At 51.1% G+C, this 21,189-nt stretch overlaps 2 protein-coding genes across 2 annotated transcripts; both read right to left on the reverse strand.

Annotated features, from left to right (window-relative positions):
- Window positions 1-4,233: 4,233 nt before the first annotated feature.
- Window positions 4,234-5,035, reverse strand: EI90DRAFT_3086898 (uncharacterized protein). The gene is given in 5 exon segments (XM_039062212.1): window positions 4,234-4,252; window positions 4,267-4,321; window positions 4,375-4,434; window positions 4,706-4,846; window positions 4,857-5,035. The coding sequence occupies 4 exon segments, from the start codon at window positions 4,982-4,984 to the stop codon at window positions 4,303-4,305; spliced, it is 348 nt and encodes a 115-aa protein (XP_038909079.1). The 5' UTR covers window positions 4,985-5,035; the 3' UTR covers window positions 4,234-4,252; window positions 4,267-4,302.
- EI90DRAFT_3293739 (uncharacterized protein) lies at window positions 5,030-7,963 on the reverse strand. Its single transcript, XM_039067396.1, has 5 exons — window positions 6,962-7,963; window positions 6,756-6,911; window positions 6,001-6,706; window positions 5,797-5,945; window positions 5,030-5,734 (listed from the first exon to the last, which is right to left on the reverse strand). Exons 1-5 carry the CDS (start codon window positions 7,739-7,741, stop codon window positions 5,102-5,104), a joined length of 2,424 nt encoding a protein of 807 aa, XP_038909080.1. The 5' UTR covers window positions 7,742-7,963; the 3' UTR covers window positions 5,030-5,101.
- Between the last annotated feature and the right edge of the window lie 13,226 nt (window positions 7,964-21,189).

The following is a 21,189-nucleotide window of genomic DNA, read 5'->3' on the forward strand; positions in this document are numbered from 1 at the left end:
ATATACCATTACTACTCTTCCATGATTTTTTCCTATTTTTCCAGACACATTCCCAGTCCTCACAGACCAAATTCCCATGCCCACCCAGCAGTGCGGCCACACTCAGATTGGATTTCACTTATCTCAGCAACCACTGCACCAATTTGGACAATATTGGTACCGTTGGAAACGCGTCATTTAGGAGTACTAGGATCCGTAATTAGCGGAAGTTGATTGGCGATGGATAGAGTTGGATATTTTTTGGCTGGAAATCATTTATTGCTTTATTGTTTTCTTGATTATTGTTTTCCCTTCCTTTTTCCAATATTGTTTGTTGCCGATATGACCCACCTAAGCACATGGGACTCATCGGATATTTTCCTTCATTTTTTCTGATCATTTCTCATATATACCTGTACATGAGGATGCATCTACTTTTTCCTTTGGATTAGAAACCACCGAGTTTGCCCCTCCCAAGCTAGTAGGGAGTAGTACGATATAGAAGACAACTAAGAAGACCTCTAGATCAGTCCTCACCTTAGTGTCACCCAGAGAGGTGGGGTGAGAGATTGACTGGAGTACACCACACACCGGACCACACCGGACCATACCATATCACCATTACCCCTTTTTCCTGACCTGTTGGATACCTATCCAGTCCCCATCTTTTCCTGTTTTCCTAGTGGGTTAGATCCCTAGCCCGCTTACATCATCCCTGTAATAGAAAAGGAAAGAAGAAGAAAGGAGGGAAAGGGGGGGAAGTTGAGCAGGGGCACCGGGTGAGGACAGTGTCAAAATTGTATCCGGTGCAACTACTGGACTTATCCAGAGCTCCAATTCAAATGGCTTCAAATCCAGGTTACATGGCAAGGACATAAAATCATGGACAAGCCTGGTATCAAACCCAGGACCTCTAGCATGCATCCATACACTACTCGCCCTTGAGCCAAGCCATATAGGCTGTTAAACTCTATACTATTGGGAACATATTATATTCTCCAACATAAATGACACCATACAGTAGAGACTGCAGGGTCCGGAGTCAGAAGTCAAAGTCCGGAATATTGGCTAGATGCACTAAATGAAATGTAATAAGGAATACAAGGAGATAAGACAGAGGAGGAGGTCAAAGTCTGGATGTCAGAAACGATGTTCATGGTGATCGCAGGAAGTGGAGCGGAGTGCAGCAATGTGGTTAGGCACTTAGCTATATGCAACTTCAGCTTCTGGAGCGTTGTGCCATGTGTTCCAGGCTGTCCCATATTTTGAGTTAGTGGGAGGGACCTTGCAGCGATGTTGACTCAGGCAAAGATGAGACTTAAGAGGCAAACTTAAGATGGGAATACTGTGAGGGGAATTCAAACTAAGGTATGTACATCAACGTTAAAGTACAAGTATAAATACAAGGGGAGAACAGAGAAGGGGCCAGTCGGTCCGGCACAGGACAGGAGTGGAATGATAAGTATGACAAAACCAAATGAGCGACAAGGACCAGGGAAATGGAACAGAAGGAATGAATGGACAAAGGACGGTGAAGCGGGGAATCAGACTGGATAGGGATGGCAAACTAGGCACCAATATAGTGGCGGATCAAATGTCAATGTAAATAAATCAAATGTCAATATGTGAATAATGTTAGAGACCAGATCGAGATGAAGGAGTTGTCTCCATGGTGGAGGGCTTCGGCCTCAGCGACTCAGACCAGGAGTACTGTGCCAAGTTACACGTCCATGCCCTAATTTACTTACTGGCAATGAGAACTAAAGGGGGATCAACTCTAGTCGATTTTATCACTGAGGTGTAACCTATGTACAAGTTGAGTATATATATAGTTACAGCGATGGTGGGCCCATGAATGGCAGGGCCGAGCAGAGTGGAGCTAACGGAGTTAAACATTAGCTGACTGAATATTACCGACAAGTCGGGTTATGGGGTTAGCAGAATGGCAGGCAATAACCCAGAAATGGAAAGGAGGGATAGGCCTGAAGGTGGACTTGCAGGGCAAGCAAGTGAATTGCCCAGTGGAGGTGGGAGTGCGCTAGCGGACATCGGAGCTGTCTGGAAGCCTTTGGGGCTCCATACTTAGGGAGGCATAGGTAATATATTGAATTGAGGGGGTGGTGACCATCGAGGGAGGTGGAGGTGATTGCAGAATACAGGAGCTCTGAGGTTAGTGAAGAAGGAGCAGAGGTAGTCTGGAAGGATTGGAGGTAGTGGAAGACAATGGCTGTGGATGGATATGATCAAATGTCAATGTAGGAGCAGATCAGCAGCGACAATATCAACCACTAGTAAGTTAAGCGAATGAATAAGAATAGAACGATGGTGGCTGTCATATCCATCCACAGCCATTGACTTCCACCACTTCCGATCCCTCCAGACTACCTCCACTCCTTCTCCACTAACCTCAGAGCTCCCGTATTCCGCAATCACCTCAGTATCCCTCAATGGTCACCACCCCCTCTTTTCAATTTATTACCTATGCCTCCCTAAGTACGGAGCCCTGAAGGCTTCCGGACAGCTCCGACGTCTGCTAGCGCACTCCCACCTCCGCTGAGCAATACACTCGCTTGCCCTGCAAGCCCACCTTCAGGCCTATCCCTCCTTTCCATTTCTGGGTTATCACCTACCATGCTGCTAACCCCATAACCTGATTTGTCGGTAATATTCAATCGGCTAATGTTTAACTCCATTAGCTCCGCTCCGCCCAGCCCCACCATTCATGGGCCCACCCTCGTTGTAACTATATATACTCAACTTGTACATAGGTTACACCTCAGTAATAAAATCGACTAGATTTTAGTTCTGGTTGCCAGTTAGTAAGTTAGGGCATGGACATGTTACTTGGCACAGCGCTCCTGGCATAAGTCTCTGAGGCCGAAGCCCTCCGCCATGGAGACCTTCGTCTCGATCTGGTCTCTGACAGTGGCTGAATGACAGGGAAACTAAAGTGGTGATGGGAAAGGAGGAGCCACTACGGGACTGTGGACAGGGGCCACTATTGGCACCACTGAGTGATGGACAATGGGCATGAACAACAGGCACAAGAATGGTGGCGGGGTGTAAGTGACAGAAGTAGTGAAAGGATGGGGGCGTTGCAGGGCCATGACACCGGAGGCAGAGATGTGACTGGAGTTCTGGAGGTGGAGGTGTGATGGGGTTCTGGTACAGGAGTCCAGAGCTGGAGGTGTGGAGCATCACAAGCTCTGTGTCAGGGGATGACTCCTGGGTCCCCATGACCCTCCCCTATGGTCCACAGCCTCTGGTGTAACCAGCCCTATCCAGGGCACAACTACTGTGGGTAAGAAGATGAGAAGGAAGCTAACTTCTCATCTTCCCACAGTGGCCACAATATCAGGCAAACTTCCGGGGATACCCAGAAGTCACATGAGGGCAGGATCCGGGGCCGGATCATGTGGTGCGTGGAGCATGCAGCATGGGAAGTCTGTGCGGGAAGTGTAGCGGGTCCGGGCTAGTCAGGGTGTGTGCCCTGACTACAAGGTTGGGATCGGACCCGGAGTAAACCAGAGTCGGACCAGAGGTAGTGTTGGACGTTGTGGAGGAGATGGAGGTCCAGAATCAGGAGCAGAGGTCCGGAGTTGTATGGATATGACACTAATGATAATTCACACCATTCCCACTTCAGGGACACCTGCCTGCACCATGCCAGGCGATATACCTGGACACTCTTGACCCCGGACCGGTCCCTGACAATAAGTGGATCTTGGACTCAATCGCATCCCAAAGATGATTCTTGGATCCTGGATACCCATGTTTTCTGACATTGTTTGCTTCATCTTTCAGCTTGTTCCTACCTCTCTTTTCCTCTTCTTTGTTGTTGCTTCCTGTTGTTGTTATAGGCTAGACTTGGGTCACCCCTGAGTCACATGTACCGTGATGTAGTTACAGTCACGTGACCCAGCGGCACCTTCCGGTACCACTCTACACTTATGGCCAGGTGTGCTGAGCAACCCCAACTGACCTCACAGTGTGATATGTGCACCACATCTTCTACTAGGAGAACCTGAGTCGCAAATTACTCTTTTTTGTCATTTTTGTTGTGCATTTTTCAGAATAATTATATGGAAGGACAGAATCCATCATTACCGCAATGGTTTGGTTCCTATGGTCAACATGTCTAATGACACTGATGCTGAGTTGTGAGATGTCTGTGCTGCCCTTGCCTGGTAGACCTGACCAAAAATGTAATTTATTTCATGAATACATTAATTTAAATTTAATGGAGGCACGAGATTAAATATGACTTGTGTGCGCCGGCCTCAGCACCTCAGTTTTCTTCTGGGTATCCGCCGTGCCCCTTTGCTAGGTCAAGTCCTCGTCTGTACGCAATATTCATTGCTGTATGCCTTTAGACTGTTCATCCGTGATGTTCAGTTTTTCTTAGTTGTCTGGTATGCAATTGTGTCCATGTTTCTGATTTCTGCTGCTTGATCGTACGTCGGTGGATTTTCTTTCTCTTTACACGTGTCTGCTGTACGCTTCGGCCTCTGTGCCTTCTTTCCTTTATGCGCGCCCGCTGAGCGCTTCGGCCTCCATGCCTTCACTTCTGCGTCCGCGGTACGCTTTGGCTTCTCAGCCACCACCTCTCGCATCCGCTGCACGCTGTTGTTCTACAGTCTTTTATCTCTCTTGCGTCCGCGCACGCTGGAGTTTATTTCCTTTTTCTATGACTCTGACGTATATTTCTAACTAATTCTCTTATTAGTTCTGGTTAGGGTGGTTGGTTGGTGTTGAATATTCGGTCTTGCATTGGATAAGGCAGTTAGCCTTGGTTACCCTTTGCAAGTGGGATCCCGGATGTTTACGGTGTCTTTCATTTTTCGGCTCATGCCTTGTTTCTTGTAACTTCACTTCTTCTCTTTTGTCGGCGCTTCTTGCTGCTACTCTCTGTTGTTTTCATCGTTACCCTCCACCTGCCCCATCGCCTCCTTTTTTTGGGGTTTTTGTATCTACCGGCTCGCTTCAAATCAAGAGGCTTCGACATCTTGTCGGGGCCGTCGCCACGCTATCCGTTACGCCTTCGCCCACGCACAAGATACATTATGATGAGTACAATTAACAAGTAAACAGGAGATGAGTACACGTGAGTGCAGAGAGAAACCTAGGCCTGCACAACCCTTGGACGCTTAGATTTTCTATCTGGTGTCTCAGGATTCCTCTTGACATCGGTGAGAAGAACAAGGGTATACATGCCCAGGCTCTGATGGCATACTTCGAAGGCCTCCAATGCTACCTGGTGAGGGTCTGCCGACAAGGACTTGTTCTCTGCCTTGCTTTTGAACATTTCCACCAGGTCCTCACGCATCAAGTCCAAGGCTCCCAGTGCGGTTTTCAGGCCCACCTCAGCAGTGGATAGTTTCGGATTTATGCATGTATTTGCTCTCTGCACGAGAGATCCATCGTCCCGAAAGAAGTTGTTGCGCTTAGGGCTAGGCTGGGAAGGGAACAGTTCCACGAACAGATCACGTGTTGCATCGACTCTTTTCTGAAGTTCTTCCCCCAAGGCAGATTGGACGGTTGGCTCTGGGACGCGACTGATGAGAATCCAGAGGGCAACCCACCACATAGACTCTATATCATGAAGGGGATGGAAGGGTGGAGGCTCTGATTGGGGGGAGGAAGAAAAAACCTTGACAGCCTGTTCACGGGAAATTCCCTCACGCCTATTCATCTTGGATTTGAGGTGCAGTGGGCCCTCAGTGAGTATCTCGCAGGCCATGAATTGAAGTGTGCCCTATAGGTGAAAACCCGCTGAGGGTCAAATGAGGCCATCTCTGGGAAGGTATTTGGCCTCACGGTCTTCACGTTATCCTTGGGTGGATCGCTCATATGCCGCATGTACTCCAAATCGCCCAGCTGACCGGTCTTACAACTCTTGTCCCAGAACAGGTTCCCTGGGCTGATGTCCCTGTGTACGTAACCATACTTTGACATCAGCTTTAAACCTAAGGAATAAAATGAGGGACTGGGGAACCAAATGGACTAATGGAGAATAGATACCTTTGACACACCCCATGAGGGCTTGGAATATGTCCCCTGCAGAACGCAACTCGGTGAGGGAGTAGGGACGTCCTAGGAACACATCGCGGTAATGGACTCTTTGGACGATCTTCTTTGGGAGGTGAGGAGGAGGAGGAGCCCAGAACTCAGGGTTGGACGTTGGCGTTTGGGTGCCAAGAAGGAACGATGGATCCTTGGCGTCCTCCAACCTGAGGGGAAGAGCCCTAGCATTGTGTAGCGACTCAGGCAAGGTTAGGGAGAGGGGATGGGTATCGGATAATACGGGTCCAGAAAGCTCTGGAAGATGATTCAAAAAATATTCTTTGAAGGCCTCCAAGTCTTCCTGCTTTTCTTTGGGTGTCAAGGCCTTGCTTCGGATGTCCTCCCTGAGTCGTTGTCTGATGTCCTTCTCATGAACCCCGTCTACTGGTCCCCAAATGGCCCGAACCACGTATACCTTGCCGTCCTCCTCCTTGTCATCACTCTCTCGTTGATGTGCGGACCAGGCTCGAGTGGCGCGACCGATCATGGCGTTAGCTTTGAAGTCTGATATGACTTCTCGGGTATAGAGCGTACGCCCTCCGGCTTGGATGGCATAATAGATCCTGTTGTCGCTTTTGGCCCGTTTGAGGGACATGGTAGGGTCAAAGGAAGGGTTTGGAAGAGAAAAAAGGCTGACCCAGAATTGGATAAGGGTCATAGGGTCCTGAAAATAATGTCAGGAAGAGAGATTTTGGGGAGGAACCGTCACTTTCCTTTAGGATGTTGAACGGCTCAGAAACCAACACCACCATACGGTCAAAGTACCACACCCTTGCATTGGCCTTCTCCACGGTGAGACCAGTGGTCCATAGCCGGCGAGGGTCTGTGCGTAGAATCTGATGGCCGCTCCAAACCACCTTGCTGCGGTTCTGGAAGAGAGATGATAAGGTAATGACAAAGAGAGAAAATGCATCCTCACGTCGAACTGGCTGGTCAACGCATTCGATTTTTTGAACTCCCATGCTTGTACAATGTCCTCCCAGGCATACTTGGTTTTCGGGTGGGTTGATGGCAATGCCAGGAATCCATCTGGCTTAGACGTGGTGGGCTTCTGACCACGAGGAGGTATGTCGCCCGTGCTGATAGCCTTCACCTCCAATGGGAAAGAAGCGACCATAGACATCTTCTCAAAGATCTGGACCAGAGGACGGTACATGATTTTTTCTGACAACGAGGTGGGTTTCTGACTGTGATGGGCTATGCCGCCCTTGCTGACAGCCTCAACGTCCGATGGGAAAGGTGTGACCTCGGAGATCTGTGCTGGAGGTTTGCATATGTTTTTTTCTGAGGATAAGAAAATATTGTTTTCTTCCTCTTCCTGCACCTGCATCCCCTCCTCTCCGTCTTCTTCTTCCTGCATCTCTTCTTGGTTCCCCAGAACGGGGGCAAGGCGGGACCATTGACCCTGGAAGTTAATCTCACCCCCATCGCGGAGGGCCTTCCAGACGGTATCAAATGTGGCTTGGTGGCACTGAGGCATAGTGGAGGACAGGAAGGTTGGAAAAGGGACTTCTCGCACAGCCATGAAGAGATCATCGATGAGGGTTGCTCGTTTGACGTCAAGGGGCCCACTGTAGTAACTGGGAGAGTGGATGGGTCTTCCTCCGCGCATCGGGGTGGTAGATGATGACAGCTCAGCTTGCAGGGAAGTGCTGCATTCCGGTGTGTGGAATCGTTTAGTGGAGGCGTTGGATTCCATGGAAAGGCGTTTGTTTGTGACGCCGGAAGTTTGTGTAAGCGATAAGCTTACACAAGTGTAGAGAACTGTATTATAAGCTAGAACCTTAGTAGATAGAAAAAGGTGGAGATCTTGTACTTTACACCCTCTAGTGTAATATCGAGTTCGACTTTGGTTCAGCGACTTTCGATTACCCTAAGATTGTCCCTTAACAGTAAACCTAACAACCCCCCTTAGTAGAACGGATAAAAGTCACATGCACAGGCACGTGCGCTGAAAAATTTCTCGAAAATCATAAAATTAGTTCCGCAAATCTGATTCCAGATTTTCCATATTTGTAATTGGGTATGTCTATTTTTTTCAAAATGAGTTCGGTTGGGTTGGGTTTGCTCATACCGTAGAGTCGAGCAATTCAGATTACCACACCTTGATCATTTATTTATGACATTTTAAGCAGGTGACCAGCCTCTCTTTAACGGGAAGAAATCTCTAGTTGGTTTTAAAATATATTTCCTCATTTACGTAGTTGTGCACGTGGCTTTTGTCCGTTCTACTAAGGGGGGTTATTAGGTTTAGTTCCCTTAACCACTTGAACTCAATCGCCGGCCTGTGAGGGACCTTAACGTCGGCAGAGGCCGGCGATTGAGTTCAGGTGGTCAAGGGACTATCTTAGGGTGATCGAAAGTCGCTGAACCAAAGTCGAACTTGATATTACACTAGGGGTGTAAAATACAAGATCTCTCCTTTTCCTATCTACTAAGGTTCTAGCTTATATACGGTTCTCTATGCTTATGTAAGCTTATCGCTTACAGTCGCCCTCCTGCGACATTGGCGACTCGCATCTACGAATTAGGAATTAGTCGTTAGAAGCCGTATATAATACTAAAGATAAAGGGAACAATAAAATAAATTCAGAACCTGCACTTACGACGAAGTCTAGACGTTCTTTGGAGCTGAGGAGCTCGCCTCAGCCGCTCCTTCGGGGTGTCGACCGAGTGTTCCATCTGTAGCGTTGCCATTGAGAGGTCATTCATATGGCCGATAGTGCTCGAAAGTGAAGGGGATGCCGGCGTTACAAAGTTTGGGGGGGCAACCGATGGCACATATTCCGCGTTCACAAAGAGATTGTTGGGGTCGATTGGCGCGTTGTCTGTGTTCGCGAATGGGTAGGGAGTTGGGGTTGGAGTTGGGGTTCCACCACTAGGTCCCGCGTTGTCAGTGTGTCGTTCAGTAGGCCTCGTCCCAACATTACGGTATTTGTTTCGTCCGCGCACACCGCGCCTGGTGTAAGGACCTCCGCTGTGGGGTGGCACCCGCTCTCGGCTGTGGTAGGGAGATGTAGGAGGTAGTGGTGGGCGCGTGAACCTGCTAGGGGAACCGATGACCGTGCCAGAATTCAAGATGGCTTGCGCTTCTAGATAGGGAGCGTGGAGCGCGTGAGACTCGATCGCGTTCAGAATTACGTCCGTGAGGTTGTTAGCCTCCACCCATTGCGTCCAAAAGTTCGGTTCGGGGCCAGTAATCGTGCCACCAGACTCTATCATAGCAAGATGGCGGCATACCGCTGTGTAGTCCTTTGATTCCATGCCGGGCACAATCGTGAACCTGGGTTTTACTTTCGCAGTGAATCCTCTCCTGGGCGGGATGATGGTGTGCGAGTGTGGATTGAACATCGTGGCGTGTCCGTGGTTAGGGAGGGTCGATATGGGGGGGTTGGTCGAGCTACAAGCGAGACCTATCGATATTGCCGCAATGGATAGTCCTTTTATATGTTCAGTTACGTCTGATATTGGGGTATTTTGTTGTCGTAATTTCGTAATGTTGCTTACCCCTAAGACAACCAAATAATCGCTAAGTGCTGCCTTTCCGCGCAACATACTCCATGGTTCCCAGCTTGTAGAGCTATCCGACCACTGCACGAAGAACTTCGCGTTCTTGCCTTGGCCATCGTGCTTCATGATGCGCCGTATCAGCGTGTCGTCTGGCGTTCCAAGTCCGACGTAGTCGTCGACTTTTCGGCTAGGGAATAGGATATCGTCGTTAGGGATATGTGGGCGTAGTAATTTCGAGTGGAACACTGAGTGAATACCTCGTTTCTTGAGTTCCTCCGGCAACTCCAACTCGAAACTCGTGTTCGGTGAAGCCTCTCTTGCTATCCGCAAAGGTCCGATAAACTTTGGGGACAACTTTCTCGACTTGTTTTTACCTAGATTCAGATTTTCCGTCGAGAGATACACTGAGTCTCCAACTTTAAACGGAACTTGTCTTCGAGGTTTATTAGCTAACCATGTCTGATTTGTTCTTGAATCGATTAGCGCGTCGTGCGCATCAAGTGTAATTGATGTCATTTTCCGGGCCAGTGCCCGTATCCCGCGGTAAGGCGATTCTTGCGAAACGAATATTGGGTTCGGTTGTCGTGATCCGTTTCCTTCGAATGGCGAGTAGCCGGTACTATCAGAAGTCGACATGTTGATCGCCAATTCGATTATCGGCAGTTTAGATGCCCAATCTCTTTGGTTCTGAGATACTGCTTGGCGAAGCATCTGGCTGATGGTACGGTGTGCGCGCTCGGTAGCGCCGTCTGTTTCGGGGTGGTAAGCGCTGGAAAGACGGAGTTCTACGCCAATCAGCTTGTGTAGTTCATTCCAAAACGTCGAAGTGAATAAGCTATCACGGTCGCTTACTATCCGTAGTGGTAGTCCATGTAATCTATAAACGGACTCGAAGAAAACCTCCGCCATATTGCGTGCTGTATATGTCTGTAGTGTCGGTACCAGGTGGACCATGCCGCTAAAATGGTCGATTATCGTACAAATCATGTCGAACGCGCCATGTCGTGTTTTTGAAAGGGGCATCGGTCCCATGAAGTCTATGCCGATGGATGAGAAGGTATTGGTAGCGTCTTGAGTAGTCCGAACGGCGCTGTTGTCCGTGACTTTGACCTTGCGCATGTTGGACATGAGGCGCAAAACTTACGAGTATCGCGAAGCAGGTTCTTCCACCATACATGGCGTCGAAGGTACATTTGAGTCTTCTCTGCCCCTAAGTGTGCTAGGACGGAGTGTGCATGAGATATGATTATCTCGCGTAAAGATCGTGGTCCGATTGATGCATCTGGTATGCAAAGTACAATGAACTGTCCGTTTCTCATGAACACGAAAGACTTGTCGTCGTCGTTCTCCCGACGGAAAAGTTTGGGAAATGAGAGGGATTCTCCAAGACCTTCACAAAGAACGCGTCATGACTGTACTCATCTGCGATCAGTTCCAGTAGCTTGAGGTCCGGTTCATTCTGGGAGACTAAAGATATGAGGCTGGGCGGCATCTCGGTGTTCTCGGTTTCTAACTCTGAGTGGATCTGATTAGACACTTGGTCTGTCGACTGCGGTAACTCGCTGTCGTTGGTTTTTCGCATGTGAGCCGGTACCTTGATCTTAATCTTTATTCTTTCCGGTGATTCTTCCTCCTGAGTCTCTCCCGTGGCAGGAGATGGTTCATTCACATCTGAGGTTACTGGTTTCTTGGGGGGATAGATGCGTAGTCTGCGTGGTTGCGCAACGGCGATCCCAGTGACCACTGGGGCTGTGTAGGATGTATCCCTTGGGGCTCCATTCTCGCTATCATTTTCCGATAAAGTTTCCGATACGAACTCTGAAGCGGCGCGGACTGTGCCCGCAGTTTCATCGCTGTACATACGAGACAATGAATCAGGGAATCCGTTCTCTTTCCCCGGCAAGTAATTAATCGTAAAATCGAAATCACTTAGTGCATCCAGCCAACGTGCCTGGCGTTGAGATAAATTCCGTTGGGACTTAAGGAATTCCAGCGGTTTATGATCAGTAAACAATCTAAATCTACAACCAAGCAATTGGTCTCGGAATCGTTTCAATGATTCGATTATCGCCAACAATTCTCGCTCATGGACGGGGTAATTCTGTTGTGTAGGAGTAAATTTCCCGGACCAGAAACAAGCGATTTGGGCTGTCTCCAGGTCGTCTCCTTGACTCAAAACACCGCCTGCTCCTGTCAGCTAAGCGTCTGTAACCAAATTAATCGCGGGAGCCTCTTTCGAATAATCAAGTGGCTTTCTATGATGGTTGCGGTGATCTTGAACAATTTCCTTAATTTGTTCGAATGCGCGTTTGTGCGTTTCATTCCATTTCCAGACCTTCTTGGCATTGGTCAGTGGTGTTAATACACCCATAGGGATGCGGATCCCTTTACAATTGGGGGCTAGGTAGCCTACAGCTCCCAAGAATCCGTGCAACAAAGATGCGTTCGTGGGAACTTTCCAATTCCTGATACTGTACCCACACGACCAATTACCGGTCACGCATCACACTGACGTTCCGGTTGAATGATCCTTGTCACACCATTTTTTTTGGCGCCTGAGTGGCTGTGTGAAACCAAATCAAACCCAACGAAAACAAAAGCCGTCTGCAAGGAAGTAATTTTTTGGGTGTAAAATGTATCAAAACGAAAATTTGCCAGTTGGACATTTCCAGCGCCACTGTGGCTGGTGTCACACCAACCTTGCCACCTCTTCTGGTTGCTTGTCACATGTCACAAGGAGAAGCTGGTTGATTATTTTGTGTCACACTCGGAGCCTCAGCCGGTAATTGGTCGTGTGGGTACAGTACTCTCAACTTTGTTGGGGTCCATTCTGATTCCTTTCCGGTTGATCACATGGCCCAATATCTTCAGTTCGTCAGCGAAGAATTGCAGTTTATCCGGTGTGGACAAATAGAATTTCTGCTTTTCCAACAATCGGAATACCATGCGGCAGTGCCTGATGTGTTCATCTATTGAATTTGAATAGATTATTATGTCATCTAACTACGGGTCTACCCATTTTCCAATATATGGGCCGAACATATGACACATAGTCATTTGCCATGTCGTGGCAGCATTCTTGTTGCCTTGGCACATGACTCAGCTTTTCATCATGCCATCTGGAGTGATAATTAAGTTTTTCTCCTTGTCTGCTGGATCTACTCTCATTTGTTCATATGCATCTCGTCCATCTACTATGGACACAAACTTGTGACGGGCTACTCTATCAAGAATAGCTCTTATGTCAGGGAGTGGAGAGGACATTGGGACAGTGTTCTCATTGATTTCGCGCTTATCTACTACTGTCTGGATGCGAACTTCTCCATTTGGCCCTGTTTTCTTCTTGAGGACCAGCAAAGGCATGCCATTAGTACCATTGTAGTATACCCATCATCCAGATCTTAGCATTATATCTTGTTTCTTTTCCCACAAAGGACGTAAGGGTTCGGGACACATAGCTTGTCTGAACCTGTATATCTTCCTTTCATCCTTCAGTGGGATCCAATGGTTGATATTACACAGAGGTGGTAACGGAGTCTCATCAAATGGTTTACAAAGCTTGGCTGCCTCGTTCCTCAGCATCTCCCTTAATTTTTCCAAATCCCTTTCGATCATTACTGATCTCAGTGATGGGATCACTACAGAGTCTTCTCCTTTTAATGCTTCTGGCATTGCTGAGCCTATATGCAAACATGGTGGATTCAGTCCAAGGAGTACCAAATGTTGATACAGGAACGGTGTACCCAAAATCACATCGTAGTCGTGAATGTTCATAATGTCAAAGCGTTTTCTGCAATCGATATTTTTGTATCTGAACGTCACTGTTGTCTCAAGTTGCACGTTGTCAGGGACAGCTCCGAAAGCGGCGAGATCCCTGTGCGTGGGACTTGGTGGGACGAGTAGTGGCTGTGCGTAGCGGCGATCCCGTCATGGGGTGAGCATCCCTGACCACTTAAGCTGAAGTGGGAAGTGTTGGAATTTCAACAACTAGTCCCAGCGTCCAAGTAATGCAGGATTTGATTTTTTCTTTTTGGGGTCGCTACAAACACCGAGACATGATCAATAACTCACCGCTGACGGCGGAATGAGTTTTGAGGGTCTTGTCTCAGTCTCTCTGTTTGCTCTCTGTGTGCTCTTTATGCAGTGAGACATGTCAGAGACGTGGCTCAGGTATAAAGAGCGCTCTCTCTGTAGGTCCTCTCCCTCAGAACTCTTGTACGAGTCTGAGGTGAGAGCTATAGTTTTTATTGTTAACGACATGTTTCTAACTATGTACATGTTGACACAGAATCTTACGTGTCATAGGTATGATTCAATTATAGAACTCTTGTACAAGTCTGAGAATCTTACGTGTCATAGCCTTTTTATCTTTAAAAGGAAGTTGAGAAGAAGGCTGCTTCTTCTGTTCCCACCCCAGGCACTATTATATACATGTGGCCAGGGTCACGTGGAGGAAGCCACATCATCTCCGCACACAGCCGCACCTCCCTGGGTGTCTCTGCAGGAGATCCCGGAGGTGGCCACTCAGTAGGTGGGAGTGTGCGTGGCACGTGCAGTGATCAGGGGGGTGGGGTCAGGTATGTAGTAGTACATGGAGAAAGGGAAATCGGCTGTAGAATAGAAATAGAAATAGAGATAGAGAGAAGGGGGAAAATGGGGGAGGGGAGATGGGGAGTGATAATGGGGTAGTGCGGTATGGCACGGGGTGCGGCGCAGGGTCAGGCAGGTGTGCCCTGACATCACCCCCTCCTTAAGCCACTTCGCCTTGAAGTGGCTGGGCGGTTCTCCTTCTCTCTCCCTGGGGCATGGGGGTGCGTTTGGTGGAACTCCTCAACTAGGTCGGAGGCGTGGGTCAGGTGGTCACACGTGAGCCACTGGCTTTCTGAGTGTGGCCAGCCTGTATACTTTACCAGGTACCGGAGTTTTTGGCATAGCCACTTAGAGTCCAGGATTTTCTCGACCTCATACTCCTCTTCTCCATCTACGAGGTCTGGGCCGGGGCGGGGTTCAGCGGGGCATTCCACGATTTCATCGGGGTGGTGCGGTCTGATGTTCGTCACAGATACGACTGGGTGGATCCCTCTTTGTCAGGCGGTGAGCCGGAGTTTGACGGTGGCGGGGGAGACGACTTTAACGATCGTGAAGGGGCCAGTCCATTTGTGGTCTAGCTTCTTGGTTGGGCGGTCAGTTGTGTAGTTCTGGGTGCTGAGCCAGACCCGGTCGCCTTCTTGGTACGTAGGGGCTGCCTCGCGGTTCCGGTCATAGTAGTGGGCCATCTCATCCGCCGTGTGCTCTAGCGCCGCTTTTGCCTCTTCTTGCATCTTCATCATCCTCGATGAGAAGGCGTTGGCAGCTTCTACCTCGGATGTGCATGTGGGTTCCATCCCCATCCTAGGGTGTTGGCCAGTGTCGAGCTCAAAAGGGGTGTGGCAAGTGGAGGAGTGGACACGGTTGTTATAGGCGAACTCCACTAGCGGGAGCCAGTCTGCCCAGTCATCTTGGCGGTGGTTGACAAATACCCGGAGGTAGGCTTCTACCTCTTGGTTTACTCTCTCCGTCTGCCCATCTGTCTGGGGGTGGTAGGGCGTCTGTTACAGGAACGGGTTCCGGGGAACCCAACCTGAGCTGTTCGGCTCACTAATGGAGGTGGCTGCATAGCCATCGGAGGGAGAGCAGAATGGGATGAGTGTCTGGCAGTGTAACCTGTGTGTCGGCCAACGGTAACTTGGCGCTCCTGGGAGCGTACCGGTAGCGAGTATGATGTGGGCTCCTTGAGGGAGCCACCTGGCTGTCTGCTAACGGGGACTTGGCGCTCCTGGGAGCGTGCCGGTAGCGGGTGTGCTGGGAGTGTGTGGCTAGCGGTGACTTGGCGCTCAATGGAGCGTACCGGTAGTGAGGGATACTGGGACTCCCAAAGGGAGTCACCCAGTTGGTGGCTATCGGTGACTTGGCGCTCATGGGAGCGTACCGGTAGCGGGAGTTGTTGGGGAAAGTGGGCTGGTGGACCAGTGCACGGTAGTGGGTGACCGTGGGAAGTGGGACCCGCGGGTGCATGGCCAGGCATCCTGGAGCTGCCTGGACCGTATCCTTCTCCTGAGGAGGTGGGATAGGTTACAGTTCCTGATAGGGAACTTCTGGTTGGATGGGAGTAACCACTCGACCACCCGGTGGACTGGTGGGAGTGGGCAGCAGGAGGTTGGGCGTGGGAATGCCCACCTCGTTGCGGTTTTGTCATGGAGAGGAGGAATAGGGAGGTGGACATGGTTCCAGGGTTACAGGTTGAGTTTACAGTGGTGACACAATGGTGAGGATGTTACAATCGCGGTACAAGGTTTGTGGGTTATGTATTTGATAATGAGAAAAACATCTCGGCAATTGCCATACATATCATATGACTTGTATCTATCTAATACAAATGTTATAATGGCCAAAGGAAGTCCTTTGGAAATCAACAAATCCCCCAGCCAGCACCAAAACCCAGTGGGAAAGCTTGGCATGGGGTTTGGCAGAGAATGAAGTGAGAAGAAGTAAGAAATATCTTACCTGTGTGCCTGGTCTATAGGAGTCTAGGCCCATTTCCATAGCAAAGGGCCTCAAGGTCTGGTTGCCTGTCACGGACCATAAGATTCTCCATTTCCATAACAGCGTCAAGGGGGTGAGCTTGACGCTGAGGAGGTCTGCGAGTTCCTTCGAGAATCGCGAGACGAAGGTGCTCCCTCTGTCACTGAGGATTTCCTCAGGGAGGCCGTGGTGCTTCCAGACATGTTCAAGGAAAAGCCGCGTGATCCCCGCCGAGTCCACCGTTGTCACTGTGGGGATTGCATGGATGCATTTGGATAGGCAATCCACCACGACCAGGACTGCGTTGTAGCCCTTCGACTCAGGGAGCTCTCCGATCATGTCCACCGAAATCACCTGCCAGCAGCGGGCAGGGATCTTGTTCGGGATGAGCTTCCCCACTTTGCGGGAGGGGAAGGATTTGACATGGTTGCAGGTGTCGCACCTGCAGACGTACTGCCTGACATACTTTGCCATCCGTGGCCACCAGTAGTCATGGGAGACGAGTTCCAGGGTTTTCCACCATCCTGGGTGTCCTGTCACCCACGTGTCGTGGTGTAGCCACACTAGGTCATGGCGGAGCTGTGGGTCTTTCGGGACATATATCTTCCCTCTGTACAGAACCAGCTCTCCTTGCTTCTCCCACTCGTCCGACCTCAGTGTGCCCTCTCCCAGTTCCCGCATCGCCTTCACCACCTTTTCATCTAGGTCCTTTGCCCTGCTAATCCTCTTGAGGATAGTCGTCTCCTCACCCTCTACCAAGACCGCCTCCACTGCACGGGCCTCAAACCAAGCAGGTTGGAGGAGGGTTAGCCCATCATTGTCGTCCTTGCCTTTCGGGTGGTCCGCACGGTGAGAGAGTGTGTCCGGCTTTCCCATGAGTTTCCCAGGGCGGTGGATGAGGGTGAAGTGGAATTGGGAGAGGAAAAGGGACCACCGCGCTTGGCGCCGGTTCAGCCATTGTGCGGTGCGGAAGTATCCTAGGTTGCGGTGGTCGGTGTAGACCTCGACTTTCTCCTCCACTCCTTGTAGGAAATGCCGCCACTCCTCAAGGGCGCGCACTATTGCAAGCATCTCCTTGTCGTACACTTTGTAGTTATGCTCTACATCCGTGAAACCCTTGGACATGAAGGCTACAGGGTGGAACTCTCCATCTGTCTGGAGCTGGGATAGTACTGCTCCAGTGGTGAAGTTAGAGGCGTCGCACTCGAGTTTGAAGTGACCTGTATCGGCGGGGAAGGCGAGGACTGGGGTGGAGGTGACGGCATCTTTAAGGGTGTGGAAGGCATGGTCCTTGTCTGGTCCCCAGGCCCATGCCTTGGTTTTGCAAGTCAGCGTGTGGAGGGGGTGGGCGGTCTTGGAGAAGTCTTTAATAAACCGGCGGTAAAAGTTGACAAACCCCAAGAAAGACTGTACTTCTTTGACCTTGGTTGGGGTTGGCCAGTCGAGAACTCCGTGGACTTTCACGGGATCCATCGTGACGCTTCCCTCGGAGATGATGAGGCCGAGGTACTCGATCCATTTCCGCTCAAACTTACACTTCTCCAGCTTCAAGAAGAGTCTCCGCTTCCACAGCGTCTCCAGGACTTCTTGGACGACCCTCTGGTGCTCCTCCAGGGTGGCAGTGAAGATCAAAATGTCGTCCATGTAGCAGATGACGACCTCCCAGTCAATGAAGTCCCAGAGGATGTCGTTCATCATCGTTTGGAAGGTCGCTGGGGAGTTGCACAGGCCAAAGAACATGATGGTGGGCTCGAATAGCCTGCAGTTGGTCGAAAACGCCGCCTTCCACTCGTCACCGTCCTTGATGCGGACGTTGTTAAATCCCCAGCACAGATCTAGCACCGAGAAGTACTTGGCGTTTCGGAGGCGTGCAAGGATGTCCGAAATGAGTGGGAGGGGGTACGAGTTTTTGACCATGATCTCGTTGAGCTTCCGGTAATCCTGGACTAGGCACAGTGTTCCATCCTTCTTCTTGACAAAGAAGACTGGGGCTCCCATCGGGGATTTGGAGGCCCATATGCACCCGTTCCGCAGGTTCTTGTGCAGGAACTTGTCTAGTTCCTTCTGCTCTGGTCGTGACAGGGGGAAGGTCCTCCCTCTCGGGAGCTTGGCATCTGGCACCAGGTCTATCGCATGGTCCCAGGGCTTCCGTGGGGGCAGCTGGTCGAAGGCCTCTTTCAAGAATACATCCCGGAAGTCCTGGTACTGCTCTGGGACCAGTGCCTCGAATGGCGCGGGCTCTGCTTCCGGTTTGTGGGCTTCCTGGGCCATCCACTGAGATGGAGTCATGGTCGCTCTCAGTTCGTGTCCCCACCCTGGAGGGATGATAGCGGCGTAGATCCCATCCCCTGGTTCCACTATGGGGTCCTGGTCAGCATGCCCTCGCGTCAACTGACAGGAGGATGGGCAGCGAGACATACTGACCTTTTGCTGCGTCCAGTCTACCTCTGGGTTGTGGTGCAGCAACCATGAATGGCCTATGATGAGGGACTGCCGTCCTAGGTTTGTGACGGCGAAGCGGGCCTGCTCTGTGTGCCATCCGAATGTCAGAAGGGCCTCTAGCTCCTCAGTTATGGCCCCGTTCTCGTTTGGGGTCCCATCAACGTTGCGGACTGGGATGGGTTGGGGGAGTGGGGTTGTCTCGAGCCCGTGCTTTCTGATGAACTCGGGGCTCACGAAGTTCCCAGTGGCTCCTGAGTCTAAGAGGGCTGATACAGAGACGGTAGCGAGGGAGGTCAGGGCGGTTAGCTTTACGGCTAGGTTGAGGGATCTGGGGGGTTGCTTCGACAGCACATAGATGGTGGGTGGCGGGACCACTACCTCCGGCGCCACGCTTAGTATCTCTCTGTTCGAGGACGCGGTTTTCCTCTTTTTCTTGGCGATGACTCGGTGGAATTTAGACGTCAGCGCCGACTTAGGTGCCTCACGGTATCTACACGAGTTGGTACTATCGCCTGCAGGCAGCCGGGACGCGTCCCTCACCGGTCACCTTCCTGAAAATCCTCTTGGGCCTCCGCTTCCTGCCCTTCTCCCTCTGCCTCTGGTCCATCTACCAGCTGTCTCCTCAGCCCCTCCATGAGCGCCCTGAGATCTTCAGGGTGCATCCGTCTGGCTCAGCGGGTTTTCGGTTGCGGGCAATCCCGCGCGATGTGCCCTGGTGCATTGCAATTGTAGCACAGCCCGTTTCGCCTCTGGTCAATCCTCGAGTGGTCGAGGTCCATGGGTTGTGGCCCTGCTCCTGTTGGGGGGCGGGGTGCAGGGGGCTGGGGTGCGGCGGCGGTGAGTGGGGCGTGGCTGCGGGAGAGTGGCAGGGAGTGGGGGTCTCGGGGGCAAGAGTGGGGGCCTGGTGGGGGCTAAGCAGGGTTGCGTTGCCTGGAAACGCTGCCACTGGTTGTCAAGGAGGCTGGCCTCGCGTCTCCACTCGGCCCAGGTCGTTGGCATGGGGCAGAGGCAGTAGATGCTTTCGCGGAGCCGAGAGTTGATCACCTGTTCGAAGCGGTCCACTAGCCCTACGTCCCCTAGCTGTGAGGCGGGTCCGAGGATCTCAAACTCCTGGATGATCTTATCCACGGAGTCGCTGCCCTGCCACAGAGTGGCCAGCTTCTGTCTGGCTGTGGCCTCCCGGTTCGGATCTTGGAACATGGCATCGAGTTCCATGTTGAACTCGTCCATGGTGAGTCGGGGGGAGCCCGCCATCAGTAGCACGATGGTGCACTGCATCCATGCCCCCACAGTCCCTCCCTTCATGTAGGACAGGACAAAGAGGATCTGGGAGAGGGGGTTGGGGAATTCCGCTGCTTGGACGTGGAAATATATGCCGCATTCAGCCTTGAAGCGGTCAAGGTCTTCAGCTGCTCCAGAGAAGGCAGTGGGGGGGGTGACTTTAGGTGGTTTGGGTCTAGGGGCGGGTGCTGGTGTTGGTGTGGGGACCGGCACCGGTGCAGGCACGGCTGGGGGTTGGTTCTGAGCTTGGCTTTCTACGATGGCCTGGAGCTCGTGGAATCAGGACAGCAGTTCATCGTACTGCTCTTTGGTCACCATAGCGGGGGAGGCGGGGGAGATGAGGTTGAAGCCTTCTTCTGCTGTCAGGGACAGCTCTGAAAGCGGCGAGATCCCTGTGCATGGGACTTGGTGGGACAAGTAGTGGCTGTGCGTAGCGGCAATCCCATCACGGGGTGAGCATCCCCGACCACTTAAGCTGAAGTGGGAAGTTGAGAAGAAGGCTGCTTCTTCTGTTCCCACCCCAGGCACTATTATATACATGTGGCCAGGGTCACGTGGAGGAAGCCATGTCATCTCCACACACAGCCGCACCTCCCTGGGTGTCTCCGTGGGAGATCCCGGAGGTGGCCGCTCAGTAGGTGGGAGTGTGGGCGGCGCATGTGGCGATCAGGGGGGCGGGGTCAGGTATGTAGTAGTACATGGAGAAAGGGAAATCGACCGTAGAATAGAAATAGAAATAGAGATAGAGAGAAGGGGGAAAATGGGGGAGGGGAGATGGGGAGTGATAACGGGGTAGTGCGGTATGGCGCGGGGTGCGGTGCGGGGTCAGGTGGGTGTGCCCTGACACATGTTAACTCTGGAACCGGTGATGGCCAACTGTACTGGAAGCGTTGTTGAAAGCTTCGTTGTCGGCAGCTTCAGCTGGTCCACACAAGAGGTGGAGATGAAGTCAGCTAATGAGCCAGAATCCACAAGAGTGCGGCAAACATTGCCATTAATGTAAGTCTTAATTACCATTCCCTTGGGTAGTATGTGCGTTACATCCTTTGGGGTTGCGGTGGTACATTCAAGACCGTCTGACAATCGGGTGCCCTCCATTCAGAGCTTAGGTCCTTTGGGCTTGGCTGCGTTAACTGGGACATATTTCACACTCTCGGTGGATACACTCATCGAGTGTAGCGGTCTGGTAAGTGATTCTATTTCTATCATACTTTCTAGGCTCTGCATGTTTACAGTGTTTACACTCACACTCAGGTTTCCTTTAGTCACAGGACAGTCCTTTGCTAGGTGACCTGCCTGTTTGCAGTTGAAGCACAGGCCTTTGGCTCTCAGCTCCTCGCTTTCTTCTTTGGA

Source organism: Cantharellus anzutake (genome assembly GCF_015039405.1).
Source record: "Cantharellus anzutake strain C23 chromosome Unknown EI90scaffold_122, whole genome shotgun sequence".
Classification (NCBI taxonomy): Eukaryota; Fungi; Basidiomycota; class Agaricomycetes; order Cantharellales; family Hydnaceae; genus Cantharellus; species Cantharellus anzutake.